The sequence below is a fragment of the Cyrtonyx montezumae genome, unplaced genomic scaffold (genome assembly GCF_038088225.1).
Source record: "Cyrtonyx montezumae isolate F1298 unplaced genomic scaffold, pur_monq_1.0 scaffold_3, whole genome shotgun sequence".
Classification (NCBI taxonomy): domain Eukaryota; kingdom Metazoa; phylum Chordata; class Aves; order Galliformes; family Odontophoridae; genus Cyrtonyx; species Cyrtonyx montezumae.
In genome coordinates, this window is record NW_027072034.1 from 22,022,321 (window position 1) to 22,039,572 (window position 17,252).

Here is a 17,252-nt window from a genome sequence, read left to right on the forward strand (position 1 = left end):
GAAACAGTCCAATTGGGCCAGTCAAAATTCAAGGTTTACAATCTTTTTTCTTCATTCTTTTTCTTTTGGTTGCTATGAGAAGGATGTATAAGCCTCCTCCTGAGATGGCTTTTTAAACAAGCACTCTACTGCAGAGAGAGCGAGAATCCAGCAGCAGTTCTCACTGCCATATCCATACACCTGTCTGTGCGGCAACAAAGCCATCCCAGGTTTGCTGGAATTTTCTTCAAGGGACTCTTTTATAGCCTTAAGGTGATTTCTAACTTGTTCATGTGATTACTGCTCTCAGGTGGCTGGATGCATTTGCTCCACTTGCACCACGAGAGCGAGAAGATGGCCTGCTAGAAGTTACCTCCCATCACAACGTACAGCAGAAGGTTACCACAGGTGTTGAGCGCAGCCAGAGGCCGAGAGATGATATAGGTGGAGTGGATCTGCTTCCTGACGTGACAGCTGATGGGACACAAGCACAGTTCAACTCGAGCCACCCAAAAAAGGTGGAAGGGGAGAAAGCACACATAGAAGACCATCAAGAGTACAATGGCAAGTCTGCGAGCCTTCTGTTTGTGGTCAGCCCGTGTCTGGGGCCCAGTGGCCAATGCACAAATAATAAGCATGTAGCACAGTCACTGTCACCAGGAGCAAGAAGAAGGCCAGGATGGTGAGCAGCCAGTTATACCACCTGATTGCACCCAGGTTTTCAGAGCTGGTGAAGTCAAGGCATAAGGATCTGTTTTGCTCTTCTTTTGAGGAGATCAAGAAGTTGATGGGACTGACAGCTGCCAGGGAGATCCCCCAAATGGCTGCACAAGCCACCGCTTTCCACTGCCTCCTTTGGATGTGGAAGAACTTCATAGGGTGGACAATCACCATATAGTAGAAGGCACTGAAACAGGTGAGGAAGAGGATGCTGTACAAGTTGAAGTGGAAGCCAAAAAGAATGAAATTGCACAAGAATTCCCCAAAGATCCAATGCTTCCCGCTGGCATAGTAGTGTATCAGGAAAGGAAGGCTGGTGAGGTAGAGCAGGTCTGTGAGAGCCAGGTTCAGCATGATGATGGTGCTGCTCTTCCAAGGCCTCATCTTGAAGCTGTATACACAAATTGCAATGACGTTCCCTGGGAAGCCCACCAAGAAGATGAGGCCATACATAACAGGGAGGTACAAAGTCTTCAGACTGACTTCTACATCAGTGCAGTTGGGAAGATCACCTCTGATGTCTTGCCAGGTTGTGGGGTTGGCTAAATCATCACTTGTGTTCATGTTTCTTCCTTAATGCTTCAGGAAAAGAGAAATACTTAAGTGTTCTCTGACAGATAAGACCCTGTACTAGCCTGTTAAAAACAATCAAGAGCCAGGTGTTATTTCAAGTACCCACCACTGCCTCTGTTGAAGTGCCTTTCCTTGATGCTTTGGTGAGAATTAATCCTGATTTATAGGCCTTTTATTCATATTTATACAGAGATAGAAAAGATTGTATTCCCACATATATATTTTCAGGAAAGGGTCTTCACAAGCAGAACACAAGGGACTCAGCACCACAGTGGGTGTTGTGTATCCCCCAGCACATGGAATTCGCCTTCTGCTCTCATCAGGGCTCAAATCCAGCAGAAGAACAGATTGGTTGTGTTGTACCACTGAACAAAGGTACAGAGAGGAATGTCCAGAATGTGGCTGCTACATAAAGGCTATTCACATCATTGGTAGTTAACTGAAAAACAGAGCAGATGCTAAAATGTTTGCATACTCTTTTTAACACTGGAGTACAGTAATTCCTGCTTCTTGAAAATAACTGATACATGAATATTTATTCTTTTTTCTAGTTCATTAACAAGATTAATGTTGCAAAGAAACAGGCTATTTCTAGATTTTCCATTATCTGCTGTGTAAATGTATATTCCTTAAAAAAAAAATGATATGGTGTTTTCCTTAGACAGTTGTCTTCAGAGTTTTCTGAAACATTTGAATAAATGTGGCCAACTTTGCAAAGCAGCCATTCTCAAGATTTATTCTGGGTCTTGACCAAGATTGAAGGAACTTAAAGATAGTCCAGGACATAGAATTTCCAGTAGGATATATGGGGCCACTGAAGCTCATAGGAAATAACTGCCAAGGTCACACCCAGTAAGAGCAGTTGTGTGGATGCCAGTTTTCTTTCATAGCTGTTTTGATGGGAAAAAAAATTGAGTTAATCTCAAGTGCAATTATTTCCTGGGGTAGGCAACTTCTTATAAGGTAGTATCCATCCTCAAATTATTGTGGTCTGTGTCTGCTAAAGAGAATCCTACTGAATCATCACTTCCATTTCTTGTTCCACCTCAGATTTTCTTTATGTAGCTCCCACCCTCTGTAGCTTTTGGGATCTCACAAAGACAGGTTCCAGGATTTTAATTCAAATTTATGTGGAACATTCAGTTCAAATGCATTTGAAGCACTTACTGTGCAGATAAATCAGTGGCTTGAATTCAGGTGTACATCAATACACACAGTAGTGCTTCCCAGGCTAGCATCCCACCCTCCATGAGAAGGGCAGGACTGCCTGAGAAAAGCCAGTGCTGTCTGTAAACCTCTATTTCATGCCAAACATGGAGATGCACGTGGATGAGGGCAAAGAGAAGATGATGTGGAAAGATGCCTGGTCAGAAGAAATGCAGCTACATTATCATACCCAAACTAACCTGAAGCCATCCACACAGCTAATGTTTAACCAGTCAAATAGCAAAGGCCCTGTTCCACAGCACTGTGCTGTCCACACTGGGAGCACAGCCCTTCTCACAGTGTGGTGTTTACACTGTGCACTTGTTAACTGAGCTGAAGGGCATGGCTAGGTGCTGCTTCCTGCACTTTCTTCATGTTTTTTTTTAGGACTATCATTTTGTCAACAGCGTTTATTTCCACCTACCAATGTGCTGCTGCAGCAAATCCATAGGGGCCATAGAGCAAACCTATAGGTGCTGTAGAGTGAATACCTACAGCCACCAAAAAGTGTGGCAGCAGCAGCGCTCAGCTGCTCCACTCCATGAAGACCACCACATTCACACAACAGCCCCCTTTCTTATGGGAGAGGTATCTGACAGGGCGTGGTTTGGATCCCAGACCAGTTAGGGACACCTAGTGTGGAGACAAGCTCTGCAAGAAGAGCACTGGATCTGGGGTTCTCCCTTCTGACTGTCCCTAAGATTACACCCAATGTAATAGGCTGCCAGTGACCAGGGAGAGAAGACAGCAAGTCTTTGCTGTTGGCCTTATTATTTCACAGTCAGAATTACAAATAGAATATAGACAAAACTTAAATCTAATTAAGCAACAGTTTGTGCTGTGGCAGATTTTATCACACTAAGTAATTGGCCGTAATGGGACTTCTGCAGCCAGAGCTGAGGGCAAATGATATATGCTGTAGACACATAATGAACTTTAAATAAATTATCCAAGAGCAGAACTCAAACTAAAAGGGAGCTGGATTATTGAAATAGAAACCCTCTCTCAGTCTTTGCAGCAGAACCACTGCTCCATTACACAGTGCTTTTTACTGTAACCAATTGATTGGAGTCACTTTAAAAAATGTTGTGATTGCATGTCTTTAATTGCAGTCACGTATAAAGGAAAAGTATCTGCTCCTGCATTGTGATAATTTAATTACAGCCTGCTGGAAATAAAAGCCAAATGTCTGCAGCCATGGCAAAGTAACCTAATGCCCGTAATTGGACTATATTTCACACAGATATGTTGCTGAATAAATTAAACAGGATTTGGCTCACAGCATCTGACTCTTCCACTGGCTCAGTTCTAAGAACCACAAATGATATATTTAAGGTTGAAGATAAGAGTCTGACTTTCCTTAGTCTGTAAAATTCTGTGAAGTATCTCCATGCAGGCTGAGTATATGAATCTAACCTGAGCAGTGGATGCATTTCAGAGAAGTTTAATTTGTTGATAATTTGTTCCATGCCCTCATCGTCCTTTAACTCTTTGCTCACCTCTCCCCATTTCTCCCTCTCTCTCTCTCTGTTCAAACTGTTAAAGCAAAATAGACAAGTTACCTGTAAATGCTCAGCGTGACCTCTTCTCCTCCTCATAGCTGGACCCTTAAATATCCCGCTCCAGCTGGCAGTTGCCTGTGAACACAACAGGCTGGTGCCATGGGGTGCTGGGAAGCTGCAGCAAATGAAGGCAGGCCATGGGCAGCCTGAGCCCCTCACACCTGCATGCAGACTGGCTGCCACGTCCCAGTGCCAGCTGTCCCCTGCCTGGCCTCTGCCTCCTGCACTGGATAAGGGGACTGGCCCAGAGTCTATCACAACATGGGTCAGGACTGCCTGTAACCTGTCTGGTTTGGCTGAGGCAGTATGCTGTGGCTGGAAGCAGACTCCTGATGGGAGGCAATCTGGGCAGAGAGAAGCAGCACTACAGCAGAGTCCAAGCGAAGAAGCACCAGTCCCCTGGTCCCAGCACAGGGGAGGTGGGAGATGTGGGGTGTTATGGAGGCTGTGAGCTGGAGGGAGCTGCCCTGCAGAGGGCTGGGTGGATGCTGAGTGGAGGACCAGGCCCTGGCCTTTCTGGAAGGGTGCCTTTGCCAGCCACTCTGGGAGCAGTGGGATCACTGCCTCTCCTGTGGGGAGGAACGTGGAAGGAAGTCAAAGAATCAGAGAATCATTAGGGTTGGAAAAGTCCTCTAAGATCATCCAGTCCAATTATCTACCTATCAGCACTATGTCCACCAACCATGTCCCTTAGTGCCACATCTACCTTTCTCTTCTCTATCCCTCTTTCACATCTGTCTCTCTCTTCTGAGACGGAGGAAGAGCACAGGCACCTTTTCGAGTGTGCTGGGACAAGTGTTTTGCTTCTCTTGCACATTGACCTGCAAGGAGCACGGGCTTGCCCAGAAGTGCTGAGGTAATTACATGGGAGGAAGCAGTTAAAGATTTTATGGGAAGACTTTGCTTTCTGGTGTAGTGCTACCTGAGACTACTACACTACTGAGATTTCCTGCAGAATGTGTTTACACCTGTTGCTTAATCTCTCCCCATATCCTTTCCAATAGTTTTGTTTCTTGGGATAACTGTGCTCCATTGTGGACAGTCACCTTGTTTCAAAGCAACCACCATTGCTCTAGTTTCAGGTTTCTCTTTTCTTGTTTTCTTGTTTCTTTTTTTATTTCTTTCCTCCAAGGAGAAAACAAATAAACTTTTTCAAAAGCATTAAGTACCAGATTTATTTTGAATCAAATATTTGCAGACAGGTGGGAAAGATTTTATCTTTAGAGGAAAATGTTTGGTTGAGGCTGAAAAGAACTTGAATGTTTTCCAACACTGAGCCTAATTTCAGATCTGGCAGCATTACTCATTTGAAGCTATTATTTATTTTATCATCATGATAAGAGATGTGAACTTGGAAACACAGGCAGTTACGCACTGCGTGATGTAATGGTGAATCAGGCCTCAAATTAGTTTGCAAACAGTGAAATTTAAATTAATACATAACTATCCCATTTTCTTACCTTTATACAAGGGCTGCTCTGAAAGTCAGGCTTCCTATTTTATTTTGTTGGCCCGTAGCATCAGAGGTGGTTGCTGGTGGTATAGCAGTAGGGGCTGAACCTTCCCACCAATATTCCATTCCATGTTGTTGCCACGTGGCAGATGGCAGTGGCAGCAGAGGGGCATTGTGACACATGGCATCTCACATAGAAGTGTGTATGAAGCAAAGGTGTGTCACTGAACTCCTCCACACGGATAAAATGGTGCCCACTGACATTCATAAATTCTTGCTGAAGAGTTCTGGAGACCAACCAGTGGATGTGAGCACACTGAGGTGGTGCGTGGTGCATTTCAGCAGTGGTGATGTGATTGTCAACATGCCTCTGTGTTGAAACCACTGTCTACTACTAAGTAATACTTTCATTACTATATACCTCATGGAAGATATATTCCAAGAGGCATTTAAGTTCAAATTTGTGTGGAATAAATTTGTTAGTTTATTCTAGAGCAAATTTACACAGGAATGGTGATAACCATAACTCATGGGAAGAGACTCCTGGCATCAGTACAGCAAGAGTAGTGCCAGTCCAGGCTGATAGCAAAACATGAGTGTTTCTTGGTGGGAGTGGGTAGCAGCTGAAACAAATCCCCTGAGTAAAGCAATAGATTCTTCAACTATAGAAATTTTTAAATCAACACTTGAAAGTCTTTTGCATAAATACTGGTTCAGTGGGAGAGCAGCATGAGATGATACCATCATGCAGCTTCACAGGAGATATTCAAAAGTTTCAAAGGTTTGAAGGAATTCTAGAAAATTTGATCTGATTCTTGCATACCTATCACCATAAGATTTTGCTCAGAAGTCCCAGTAACTGTTGTTTGGTGGTGTGTGTTTTCTTGATTTTTTGTTGTTGTTTTTAATAAACAACAATCTTGATTTGAAGACAAAGGGAGAATCCTCTCATTCCTTTGATAGTTTTTTTCTGAAGGATTAATTGTGTCCACAGCTGAAATCACATGCTTAGATTTTTATATGACTCTCTCTGGCTTCTGCTTACAGACTTCTACCCTCTTCATGCTTACCTGTGCTATAAGAGGAAATCTGTTTAACAATGGCTGTATGTTTTTTGTTGAAGAATTTAAACATTGTAATACAATCAACCTACATATTTCTTTCATATTAGGTTGGTAGCTTTAGGGCATCCCACTGTACACCTGAGCTTCTACAACCAATTCTGTTTCCTCGTGTCAGTCTTGTAAGGTAGAACTTGAGGTCCTCCAGACTCCATCCCACAGTTCTGCATCTTGGGCAGTGTGATCAGAGCCAATGGTATCAGGCCCATAGAAATCCCATGCATCCCCACTGTGCGCACACAAGTCAGCTCTGCCCATCTACTCTACGTGACTCTGCTCCTGTTATTCTCTTGGTACAACATGTTTGTCCCCAAGAGAGCAGCAGCATCGCTGCAGGACCTAGAAATACAGACAGAGGTACATGGGATGGACGTACAGGAAGGGTGTGTTCCTGTGCATAGCAGTCAGACGTGTGTACTCCACAGATGTATACCTGTTCCCAAATAACTTTCCCACATATTGTAGCTGTTTGCTGGAGTGAAGCAATAAATACAGAAAGAAATACAGAAGAATACCACAAATGCCTGTGGAAGCTTGCATGGCAGGATGAGTAATTGGTACATTAGTCTTTGGTATGCTTTATTTGTAGCACTTTTTCTTTATTTAAGTTCAGTGAGATTGTAGTGCTATGACAAGTTAGGCAACTGCTGCAGAATATATACTTCAGGGATGGGTTATCTCATGTATCACACTTAAGGACTGTCTGACTGTGTCTGAACTAGGAGTTCATGCTTCTTACTTTAATTCTCTGCTTTCATATCAGTGTTCAGGACTTTGATGTCTTTTCAGGCTGTCTCTGATATGGCATTGAGGAAATCTCTCTCCTTTATTGTTCTGCTACACCCTGCTGAGGGTTCCTCTTATCTTTCAGGGTGTGCTTTGTCAAGGGTGGGTGTTGCTGACAGATGGTTCTGCAGCTCATTGCAAGTTATTTCCTCATTCCCCTTCCCTGTATGGGTTTGCAGGTTGAGCTACTTACACAATCTGTTCTTAGCAGTTAGGGATGAACCCTGCTCCTTTTCTTTAGCTACAGAGGTCCAGTTTAGGCAAAACAAGGACAAATGCAGAAAGGCAAGAAGTTCTCTGATTTCAGAATCAAAGTGCCTCACTATGCACATTGTGTATTTGTCCTGACCTTTCTCAGCCCAGATTCCCATAACTTGTAGACCCCTCCTCAAAATGAAGGAGGATTGGGCTGATTTGTGACACATCCGCAAATCTGGAAAGCTTCTATCCTCTTGATTTGTTGAATTTTAAATGTTGGTAGTGTTGCTTTATTCGTAAATGGCCTGACTACTGTCCTGACAGAAAGAGTGATGAAGCGCTAGTAGAAGCTGCCCAAGGAGATGCTGGAATCACTGTTCCTGGAGGTGTTGAATAATCGTGTGGATGCGGCAATGGGGGACACAGTTAATGGGCATGGTGGGGATTTGTGGGCTGATGGTTGGACTAGATGGTATTAGTGGTCTTTTCCAACCTTAATAATTCTATGACTTTGGTACTAATGGCTCCAGGTTTCATTTTTGTCAACCAATCTGAAGTGTGAGTGATTTACTGATGCTTCAATAATACTGACCTCACTCACTGCGGTTGATGGCGTGAACTGAAGACCTGAGAGCACAGCCTACATGCATCCATGTCCTTAAAAACCAGGTCAGCGTGCACCAGCTCTGCTCTTCTTGACGAACAGCAGATGTCACTCTTGCCTAACGCATAGAGAGCTGTTTTTCTCCACAGGAAGAAAGGTGAAAGCGCTTAAGGGGTGGGAAAGAAGAAAGAATTTCGAGTGCTGCTCATAATTGCTACCGCGAGAAAAGTTTATTTTCAAGTAAGAAATTGCCTACTTTGAGAAACCCGTGGTTTTCTGTTGTATTCAGAACTTGTTCTGAATTTCTAAAGAAAGGTATATTTCTGGGTCCTTATTTATTCACTTCTATTATTATCGTTATTGTTGTTATTACTATTATTATTACCTTGAGCACAATCTTTGAAATGTATGTTGGGGGACTGCTGAATTGCACAGAACTACCCGTATCCTCAAAATTTTGCCATTATGAAACATAAACCAGTTAGAATAGAATAGTAAATTTGGATACTGAAGGGCTGGAGGAGAAATTCTTGGACATCCATGTTACATGTGAAGAGCAAACCAATACTGCCTCGCTGTCTGCAATCGTGTAACATCTAGCAATGAAAGGCTCCAGCCTGGGCTGTGAGGCCAAGTTCTGCTCTCCTGTCCAGCAGCTCTAAGGACTCATCTAGCAGATTTGAAACTCATTGCAATTCAAGCACCAGCATCTGTAGTATGTAAAAGAAGAGAGCTTTGTACTACAACTATATATGTTGCTACACATGACTTGTTTTTGAATAATTTGTCCAGAATTCTCTTGAGTGTCTTGGGAGACTGGACGAGTGCCCAGACGGGGGTAAAATGCCTGTAAAGTGGCAATCTATGTGAGCACATATGCCATTTCACATTTTTCTCTTTTTCTTACTAAATAAGAACCGCATTCCCCAAACAGAAATATCAGATGCTCTCAGAGAGGTGACAGCTGTTGGTGTACCCCACAGAAAACATCACTTTTAGAGATATGTGGAATTTGTAGTCATTTCTGCCATCTGTTGGAGTTTGGGCTGGTGGTTACATACAGAAGTTGTTCTTCCTTAAATAGTGACCATTTTAAAGACTGCACACATAAGATCAGGTGTTTTACTATCAGAAGAAAAAAGTCCACCATTCTGGAGTAACAACTATGTAAATTCTTCCAGTTGTGCCTGGATCCCTAGAAACTCAGTTTCACCATACAGGACCAGAAGGTGTTTACAGAAAGAGATACCAGTTTTCTTTGTTGTTAATGTCTTCTGAGGATATGCAGTTTCAAGAAGGAGACAGAATGGGGAAACTGCACAACAGGGACATTACTTGAGGAAGACATGCTTAGGCAAGCCATCTCACATTACACATCTGCTATATACTCCTTTTTTTCCTAATTCCATGCTGTACTCACTTTGAGATCTTTGTTGATCTCAGCCAAGCATTAAATGCTTGTTTTTAAAATAATCTTTGAAAACAAAATTAATCAAATCAGTGGCATTATTGATAATCCTAGTGAAGACGGTGACAAGGATGTATGTCAGTTTGGCAGTTCTTTAATTTCTCCAGAGGAAGACAGGGAACAACTTCTTATATAACAGCAAGTCACATCCACCCTAGAGATAATACAAGAAGTGAGTAGTGCATCAAGAGAAAATAGATTGTTGGCAAATGCACAAGTCTAATTAAACCAAAGGGTCCACACAACACCAAGGGAAACCTCATGGATTCATCCACTTATACTGTTTGGGAATGTTATTTTTCTGAAAAGTATCATTTGGAAACAAGCTGTCACAGCGAGCGATAGCCTGCAGAGCACTGGGGTTTATTTAAGAGCTAGCAAGATGGAAGATTAGTCCTACCTAATTATGGTGCACAAATGGGGTCCCAGGGTGTGGAGGTGCCTTGGATTGACATTGGGCTGCAAGGCTTCTCTGGCTCATCTGAGGAACTCTGTGAGGTGATAGTGTGTGCCCTGGGATGGCAGTCAAGGGCCCCATATTATGCCAAGTAGTACCTAGGAGACACCACTTGTTGTCTGTCAGTGAGGGGGAGCAAGGGGTGAGCATGGGGGGCAGCTACCCAGTTGCTGCTTGTACTTTCTTCCCCTCTTCCTGCTGGCCTCTTGTCCTGGGCAATCCCAGGATGTCGCATGGTGTGCACTGAGTCCAGGTAGATTTGGTGCTGAAGGAAGCACCAGTCACAAACCCTTAAGGCTGCCTGGAAAGTGGCCATGGATGGTGAGTGCAGCAGGGAAATAATCAGGCTTTTATATGACTCTTCTCTGTGACCCAGGCAGGACATGGGGTGGTGTCAAACTTTTGCTGGCCAGTGGACTGTGCATCATGAGCAATGCAAATGCATTCCTTTGTCCTCAGGTACTCCCCCCATAGTTTTTGATGCTTAGGGGATGTGACAGGTACCTCAGTAAGTAAGCACAGTCTGTCTGTCCAGCAGGATTCCCTTAGCGCAGGCGACTACTTCCTCAAAGCATCTGGGGAGCTTCCAAGTCCCTGCCCACAGCTCAAGCGCATTTCTCCACAGCTTGAAAGAATTTGGACCCATGTATGGATCCTGTGCAAGGACCTCACAGTCCCTCTCCAGTCCCTGCAGATCTCTTACCATGAGATACATTGCAGCACATGTTGAAAGCTTTTCTGCTTTTTTTTCCACTCCAAATGATTGTGCTGGCAATGCATATCCACCTTATCCCATAGAAGCTGTTATGGAGCATCACAAGGATCGCTGGGGTTTGTTTTTCCTTGAAGATGCATGTGGTTCCCAGGTCATGGCTCACCCAGACCTCAGTTCATCTGGCAGAATCTGGACTGATTTCTCCGCCTTCTCAGGCAGATCCTGCTTTTGAGCCTCAGGAGCATCCCAGGGGTATGCTGTCACTGTCTGTTTAGCAGAAGGAACAAACATTTCCTCCTTGAGAGGAAGCTACTGTCAAGCGTTTGGGAGTGCTTATGTGTGCATGTATTCACTGCCATTCAAAGCTGATGGGGAGTATTCAAACCCACAATGGGAGCTGTTCTGCCTATAGTGGCAGAGCTGACCATATAGGATGACTGTCAACTTCCCGGCAAGATCCTGCTTTGGGTCCTTGGAAGTATGGCATGGGCAATGCATACCTATTCTTTCCCTGAGAAACAGGGAGGTAGCAACTCTTCAGCCTCTCCCTTGCAAGCATGTTCTTGCTCAGTAGGACTGTGAGAGATTTCTGTGGCATTTGTCTCTTAAGTCGCATAAATTTGGACTCTTCTAAAACTCCTTTTTGTTGCACGGAAGCAGTGCTCAGTGAAGCTGGCTTTGGATGGAGAAGCAAAAACCCATCTCCACTAGAAAAAGCTAAGAAACCGTTGAGAATTACCATAGGAACTGATACCAGCACTGTTGGCAGCTGTAGAGCATTGAAGAGCATACACAGGATTCAGTTGTGTTGGCAGATGCAAGAACCACCACACTGCCACTCAGCAATTGGCTGAAGGTACTGTCACCACCAGTCAACCCCAACTGCACAGTGCGTCACAGATGATAGGTTTTCCTGTTCAGTTGCCTAAATAAACATGCCAAAACCTAAGAGAATGTTGGTCATCACATTCCTTGCTTGACCTTTTTAATAATTGTAGATGTAGCAAGTCTTAATTTTCTACACTAGTTTGATTTTTTGATCTGTGAAATTTTTATGACAGTGCTCTCTTTATTGATGACCATACACCGCTGAGGAAGAACTGTAATTTCATACCATCTCTCATTCACTAGCACTGAAAGCTCTCCTAGTTGGTAAGAAGTCTCTGATGGGACCCAGCGCATGGGCCATCTCAAGATGAAGCCCCACAGCCTGGAGTGCCCTTAAGGTAGCATGTATTCCTCTGAAGAATACTCCTGGTGTAAGGCACAGGCTAAGCAAGGTAGGCTGCTGGATTTTGGGATGGTTTAGGCAGCCCAGCAGGTCTGTTCCTACAGTACAGGGATTGCCAGGCATCTTCCTCCATCTTCCTGGCACGCTGAGTGAGCCCTACCTTACCCACCCTCTGCACAAAGAAACACGGACTGTGAGGGACCTCTGGAGATCATCTAGTCCATCTCCCTGCCAAAGCAGATTATGTATAACATGTGGCACAGGAATGTGTCCAGGTGGGTTTTGAGTATGACCAGAGAAGAAGACTCCACAGCCTCTCTGGGCAGCCTGTTCTGGTCCCCTGTCCTTTGTGCCTCTTTTCAGATGTTCTTCCACTGACCTCCATTCCCATTCCCATTCCCGGCTTTGGGATCTATTGCTGGTGCTGAACCACACACGTGGGATTCTTGTATTTCTCTCCACCATGTTACCCAAAATAAGTCTAAATCACATGCTGCCAGGAGCTCTGAGCACATGCAGGAAGCAGCATAACTCTGACAGTCTATTGTCTTTCACCTTCCATTCTGCACACTCTGCCAGAGTAAAGTAATCCTTGGAGACATAGGCTGCCCAACACAAATGCAATGCAAAGGCGTTTTGGTGATTACAGAACAGTCCTTGGCACAGCATCAAGACTTTCTCTCCAAATCAGCCTTCTCTGGCAAAGATTGCTATTTGTATTTTATTGCTGTTGTATTTTATTGCTGTTGTATTTTAGAAACTTTACAACAAAATCAATCCCTTTGACAAAAAAAAAAAAAAAAAAGAAGATAAATTTATATTTAACAAATAGTTTACAGGTCACCTATAGTCTCTTTGGGCAGCATACAGGCACTAAGGTGGTGTGTGTGGTGCTATATGATCAATTAAGGGACTATATTCTTGGAATATACTTCTCATAAAGAGTGTATACTTAACAAGTAAATAATAATAACTAGGTATTGTGAAGTAAAATGCTAAGCTAAATTTCTGGTCATTAGGATAAGCAAAAGAAAGTAAATGTTACAACACAATTCCATAAGCCCTGCAAAAACTGACTTGGACTTGCTCGCTTTTACTCAGTGGCTCAGTGATAGCAAAATTTCTGTTCCTATGGAGAAGGTATATTTGATTTCCTCAGGTACCTGAGCAATATTTGAAGCCACACTAGTCAGGGCAGATGCTAATCTGCAGGACACGGCATTTTCTAAGGTTGGCTGCTTATCAGCCTCTCCCATGCCACAGCTCCATGTTGTTAAAATATCTTTGGGAAACCAAGGAAGAATGATTGCAGTTGCTTACCTGGGAGGCCTGTCTGCTCATCTGGGAACAGGGATAAACCAAGTCTCTTCTTTGCTCCACTGAATGCCCAATAACTCAAGGTCAAGTGCCATCAGCAAAAGGTTTAAGATCTTTCCCGTGCTCAGTTCTCCACATCTTGTAACATGGATGGCAGAGTATGCTGCTGAGGCAGAAGATTATCAGTTTAAAACCCAGAAGCTAAAGGTAACTTCCCCACACCCTGAGGAAGAGCTGTAGCCAGCTGGCCACAAGGTCAGGGGTCAGCAGAACCTACCTGCAGGTTTTTTAACACAGCTCCCCATTCCACCCCAGTCTTGATTCCAGACAGAACAGAATAAAATTGCTACTGGTTTGGGAAAAACAAACCCACTATTTTTGCAAAGTTATTGTTTTCTCAGAAAATGTTTCCAAAATCTAACAATAATAATTCCTATAGTCTCAACATTCACTGTCAAAAGCTCAAAGAGAAAGCTCCCTGGGCTGTAAATGTGAGCATTAAAATCATTGCTGGAAAGGTTTTTTCCCCCCTTTCTTTAGAACTGTTTGTGCTCCCACTCATTTGAATGTGAATGTTATGTTTGTAACCCTTATGTTTGTAACCAGTCTGGCCTACCTGCTGTCATCTACAAAAGTCTGCTCTGCACCTTGCTGAGTGTTTAACAGCTGAAGGTAAGCTATACTGTTGACTATGTGCCCGTACACTTCAGCCCTTTATGGTTAATGCATGGCTACATTATACAAAGCAAAGTGTGTTTTGTCTTGGGAAAAAAAAAAAAAAGGCTTTTCAAAGGATCATAACTATGAAGACAATATGCACCAGAATGCATCTTTACCTAATAGTAGTTTAGAAAAATCAATGAAGTCTATATACATATGTCTAGTAGTACATATATATGTCTAGATTCCTAGATTCAGGCTGGACATCAGGAAGAGGCTCTTCACCAGGGTCTGGTCAGGTACTGGAACAGACTCCCCAGGGGAGTGACAGTGGCACTGAGACACCAGAGTTGACAGAGTGTCTGGACAACTGTCTGTCAGTCATACAGTCTGATTTTTGGGTGGCCCTGGGGCCACAAGATGGACTTGGTGATCCTTAGAGTCTCTTCCAACTCAGAATGTTCTATGTTTCCATGATAAGTGTAAATATACACATCTACTTCTATCAGAAAAGGTATTTTTTCCTATATTCCCACTGCTCAAAGCTTATATAATAGTTCTGCCTAATCTTCAGATATGTGTTGCCTTCCAGAAGGGACCCAAACTGGGACATTCAATGCAAGTCAAGGAAATGTTCCAAACATGCAGTTAGAATGGAATTAGCTCTAGCTGGAAAGCAATTTGGTTGTTTGCTTTCTTTTATGGAGTAGATGATCTTCTAATGCTGATATTGAATATTTTTAAACAGCACTTCCAAATCACCTATCAAATTGCTGACAAGCTTCATATCCTTCAATAGCAATTGTCATTTCTGACATTGCAGTTTCTTTCCTATACTTTATGAGCTTTAGGTATCATGTTTTATCAGTGGATTATGACAGACTAATATTTTCAGTGCTTACTGAAACAATCTCATCAGCTGGTTTTAACCACTGGCCTTGTTCACTCAACTTGAGCTTACACAAAAAGTACCAAGAGTGCTTTCAGGAAAGCGGCTATGATGGAAAACTATCCCAGTGCACATGTTTTACTTCTGTTAGGAGGAATTACTAAAAAAAAAAAAAAAAAAACCTTTGAAACTGCTACTATTATATAAATCATTTATCTGTTAAAATGTTCATCTGAAGTACTGAGGCAGAAATTCAAATAGTAGACTTAATGCTGTGCTAAAGATTTCCTGAAGCAAGATAAGCACTGAAATGATGTTAAGGAGAATCACAGAATAGAAAACTACAAAAAAAAAGCAGAGTAGGGAAGGAGAAGCTTCTTGTATCAGATGATACACTTAGCATGTGATTAGCAACTCTATCATAGCAGAAGGCAGCTTAACCACCAAGGGCACTCATTTGGTTCCCCCTGTAGTCACGAGTAAGAGCCTTGTCAGCAGCCAAACACAGGGTGTGTGCTGTGCAGAGCATGGGGTATTCTGACCTTCATGCTCTGCACAAGACTAGTGGCTGAGGAAGCTCAGCACCAGAAATATTTTCTAGTGTCATGCCCCTGTGGGGCACAGCATTTTTAATCAACATCTTTCTGTATGCTAGCACTGTCTGGGGACCCCAGCAAGGCTGTCACTGCAGGGGAAGACAGAAAGGTCTCTTTTCCCAGCCTTTAAAATGTTCCTGCTCCAGCATCCTGCTCTGCATTTTGGCGTTATTTTGTTTGTATTTGTGGTTTAAATATGAAAAGCTGCATTATGATGCCATTCATTATCTCTGTTTAATAAACTTGGTAAGTCTTCCACCTCACAGAGTCACAGAAATGAAGAAGTTGGAAGGGACCTGAAGAGATCATCAAGTCCAATCCCCTTTGCTAAAGCAGGTACCCTACAATAGGTAGCACAGGTAGGCATCCAGACAGGCTTTGAATGTCTTCAAAAGAGATTCCACAACCTCTCTGGGCAACCTATTCCAGTGCTCAGTCACTCCCACAGTAAAAAAGCTCTTAAGCATATTTGTGTGGAACTTCCTGTGTTCCAGTTTTTGGCCATTGCTCCTTGTTCTGTCACTACATACCACTGAAAAGGGTCTGGCCTGTCCAATTGCTCCCCACACTTTAGACATCAGATCCCCTCTCAGACTTCTCTTCCCCAGGCTGAAGAGTCCCAGATCTCTCAGCCTTTCCTCATGCAGGAGAAAAGGCCCCTCATGCTCCAGGCCCCTCATTGCTTTTGTTGCCCTTTCCTGGACTCCTTCTAGGAGATCCCTGTCTTTTTTGAACTGGGGAGCCCAGAACTGGCTGCAGTACTCCTGATGTGGCCTCACCAGGGCAGAGTAGAGGGGGAGGATCACTTCCCTTGACCTGCTGGTCACACTCTTTTTAATGAAGTCCAGGATATCATTGGCCTTCTTAGCCACAAGGACACATAACTGTCCTGTGGGCAATCTGTTGCCTACCAGGACACCTAGGTCCTTCTCTACTGAGCTCCTCTCCAGTAGGTCAGCCTCTACTGTCAGTAGGTCAGCAGTAGGTCAGCAGTTATTTCTCCCCAGGTGCAAGACTCTACATTTGCTCTTGTTAATCCTCATCAGGTTTCTCACTGCGCAGCTCGCCAGTCTGTCCAGGTCTCATTGAAGAGCAGCACAGCTTTCTATGTCAGCCATTCCTCCCAGCTTCATGTCATCAGCAGATCTGCTGTGAGTGGACTTTATCCCATCAACCAGGTCACTGATGGAGATGTTGAAAATCCAACCCAGCACCGACCCCTGGGGAGCACCACTAATTACAGGCCTCCAACTAGATTCTATGCTGCTGATTACAACTTTCTGAGCTCTGCCAGCCAGTCAGTTCTCAATCCACTTCACCATCAACTCATCTATCCCATACTTTCTAATCTTCATTACAGCAGTGCCATGGGAGACAGTGTCAAACACCTTGCTGAAGTCAAGCTTCACAACATCCACCTTGTCATTTATTTGCTGTTAATGCACAGGCCATAACCACTGTGGTTTATTTGGCTCAGGTAAAGGTTATTTGCCTATAAGCAAGAAGCAGACATAAGCTGTCACTGATATTTGCATGACCTGTAGCTTGCTTTACATCTCAGCATTGCTTAATTGCAATCAGAAATGGCACCACTATGCATTATTTCCATGTTCTGCACACAGTGCTCAACTTGTGCACAATTTAAATCACAAGAACATCTGCTTATAGAGTTGCTTTCTACTTCTTGCTAATGGAGAAATGGAGAAAATGGAGACAA

General features: G+C 43.5%; 1 protein-coding gene across 1 annotated transcript; it reads right to left on the minus strand.

Annotated features, from left to right (window-relative positions):
• Positions 1 to 239: 239 nt before the first annotated feature.
• On the minus strand, positions 240 to 1,263 carry LOC136051391 (2-oxoglutarate receptor 1-like). Its single transcript, XM_065740832.1, is given in 2 exon segments — positions 240 to 624; positions 626 to 1,263. Coding segments are annotated over 2 exon segments (1,023 nt in total).
• Between the last annotated feature and the right edge of the window lie 15,989 nt (positions 1,264 to 17,252).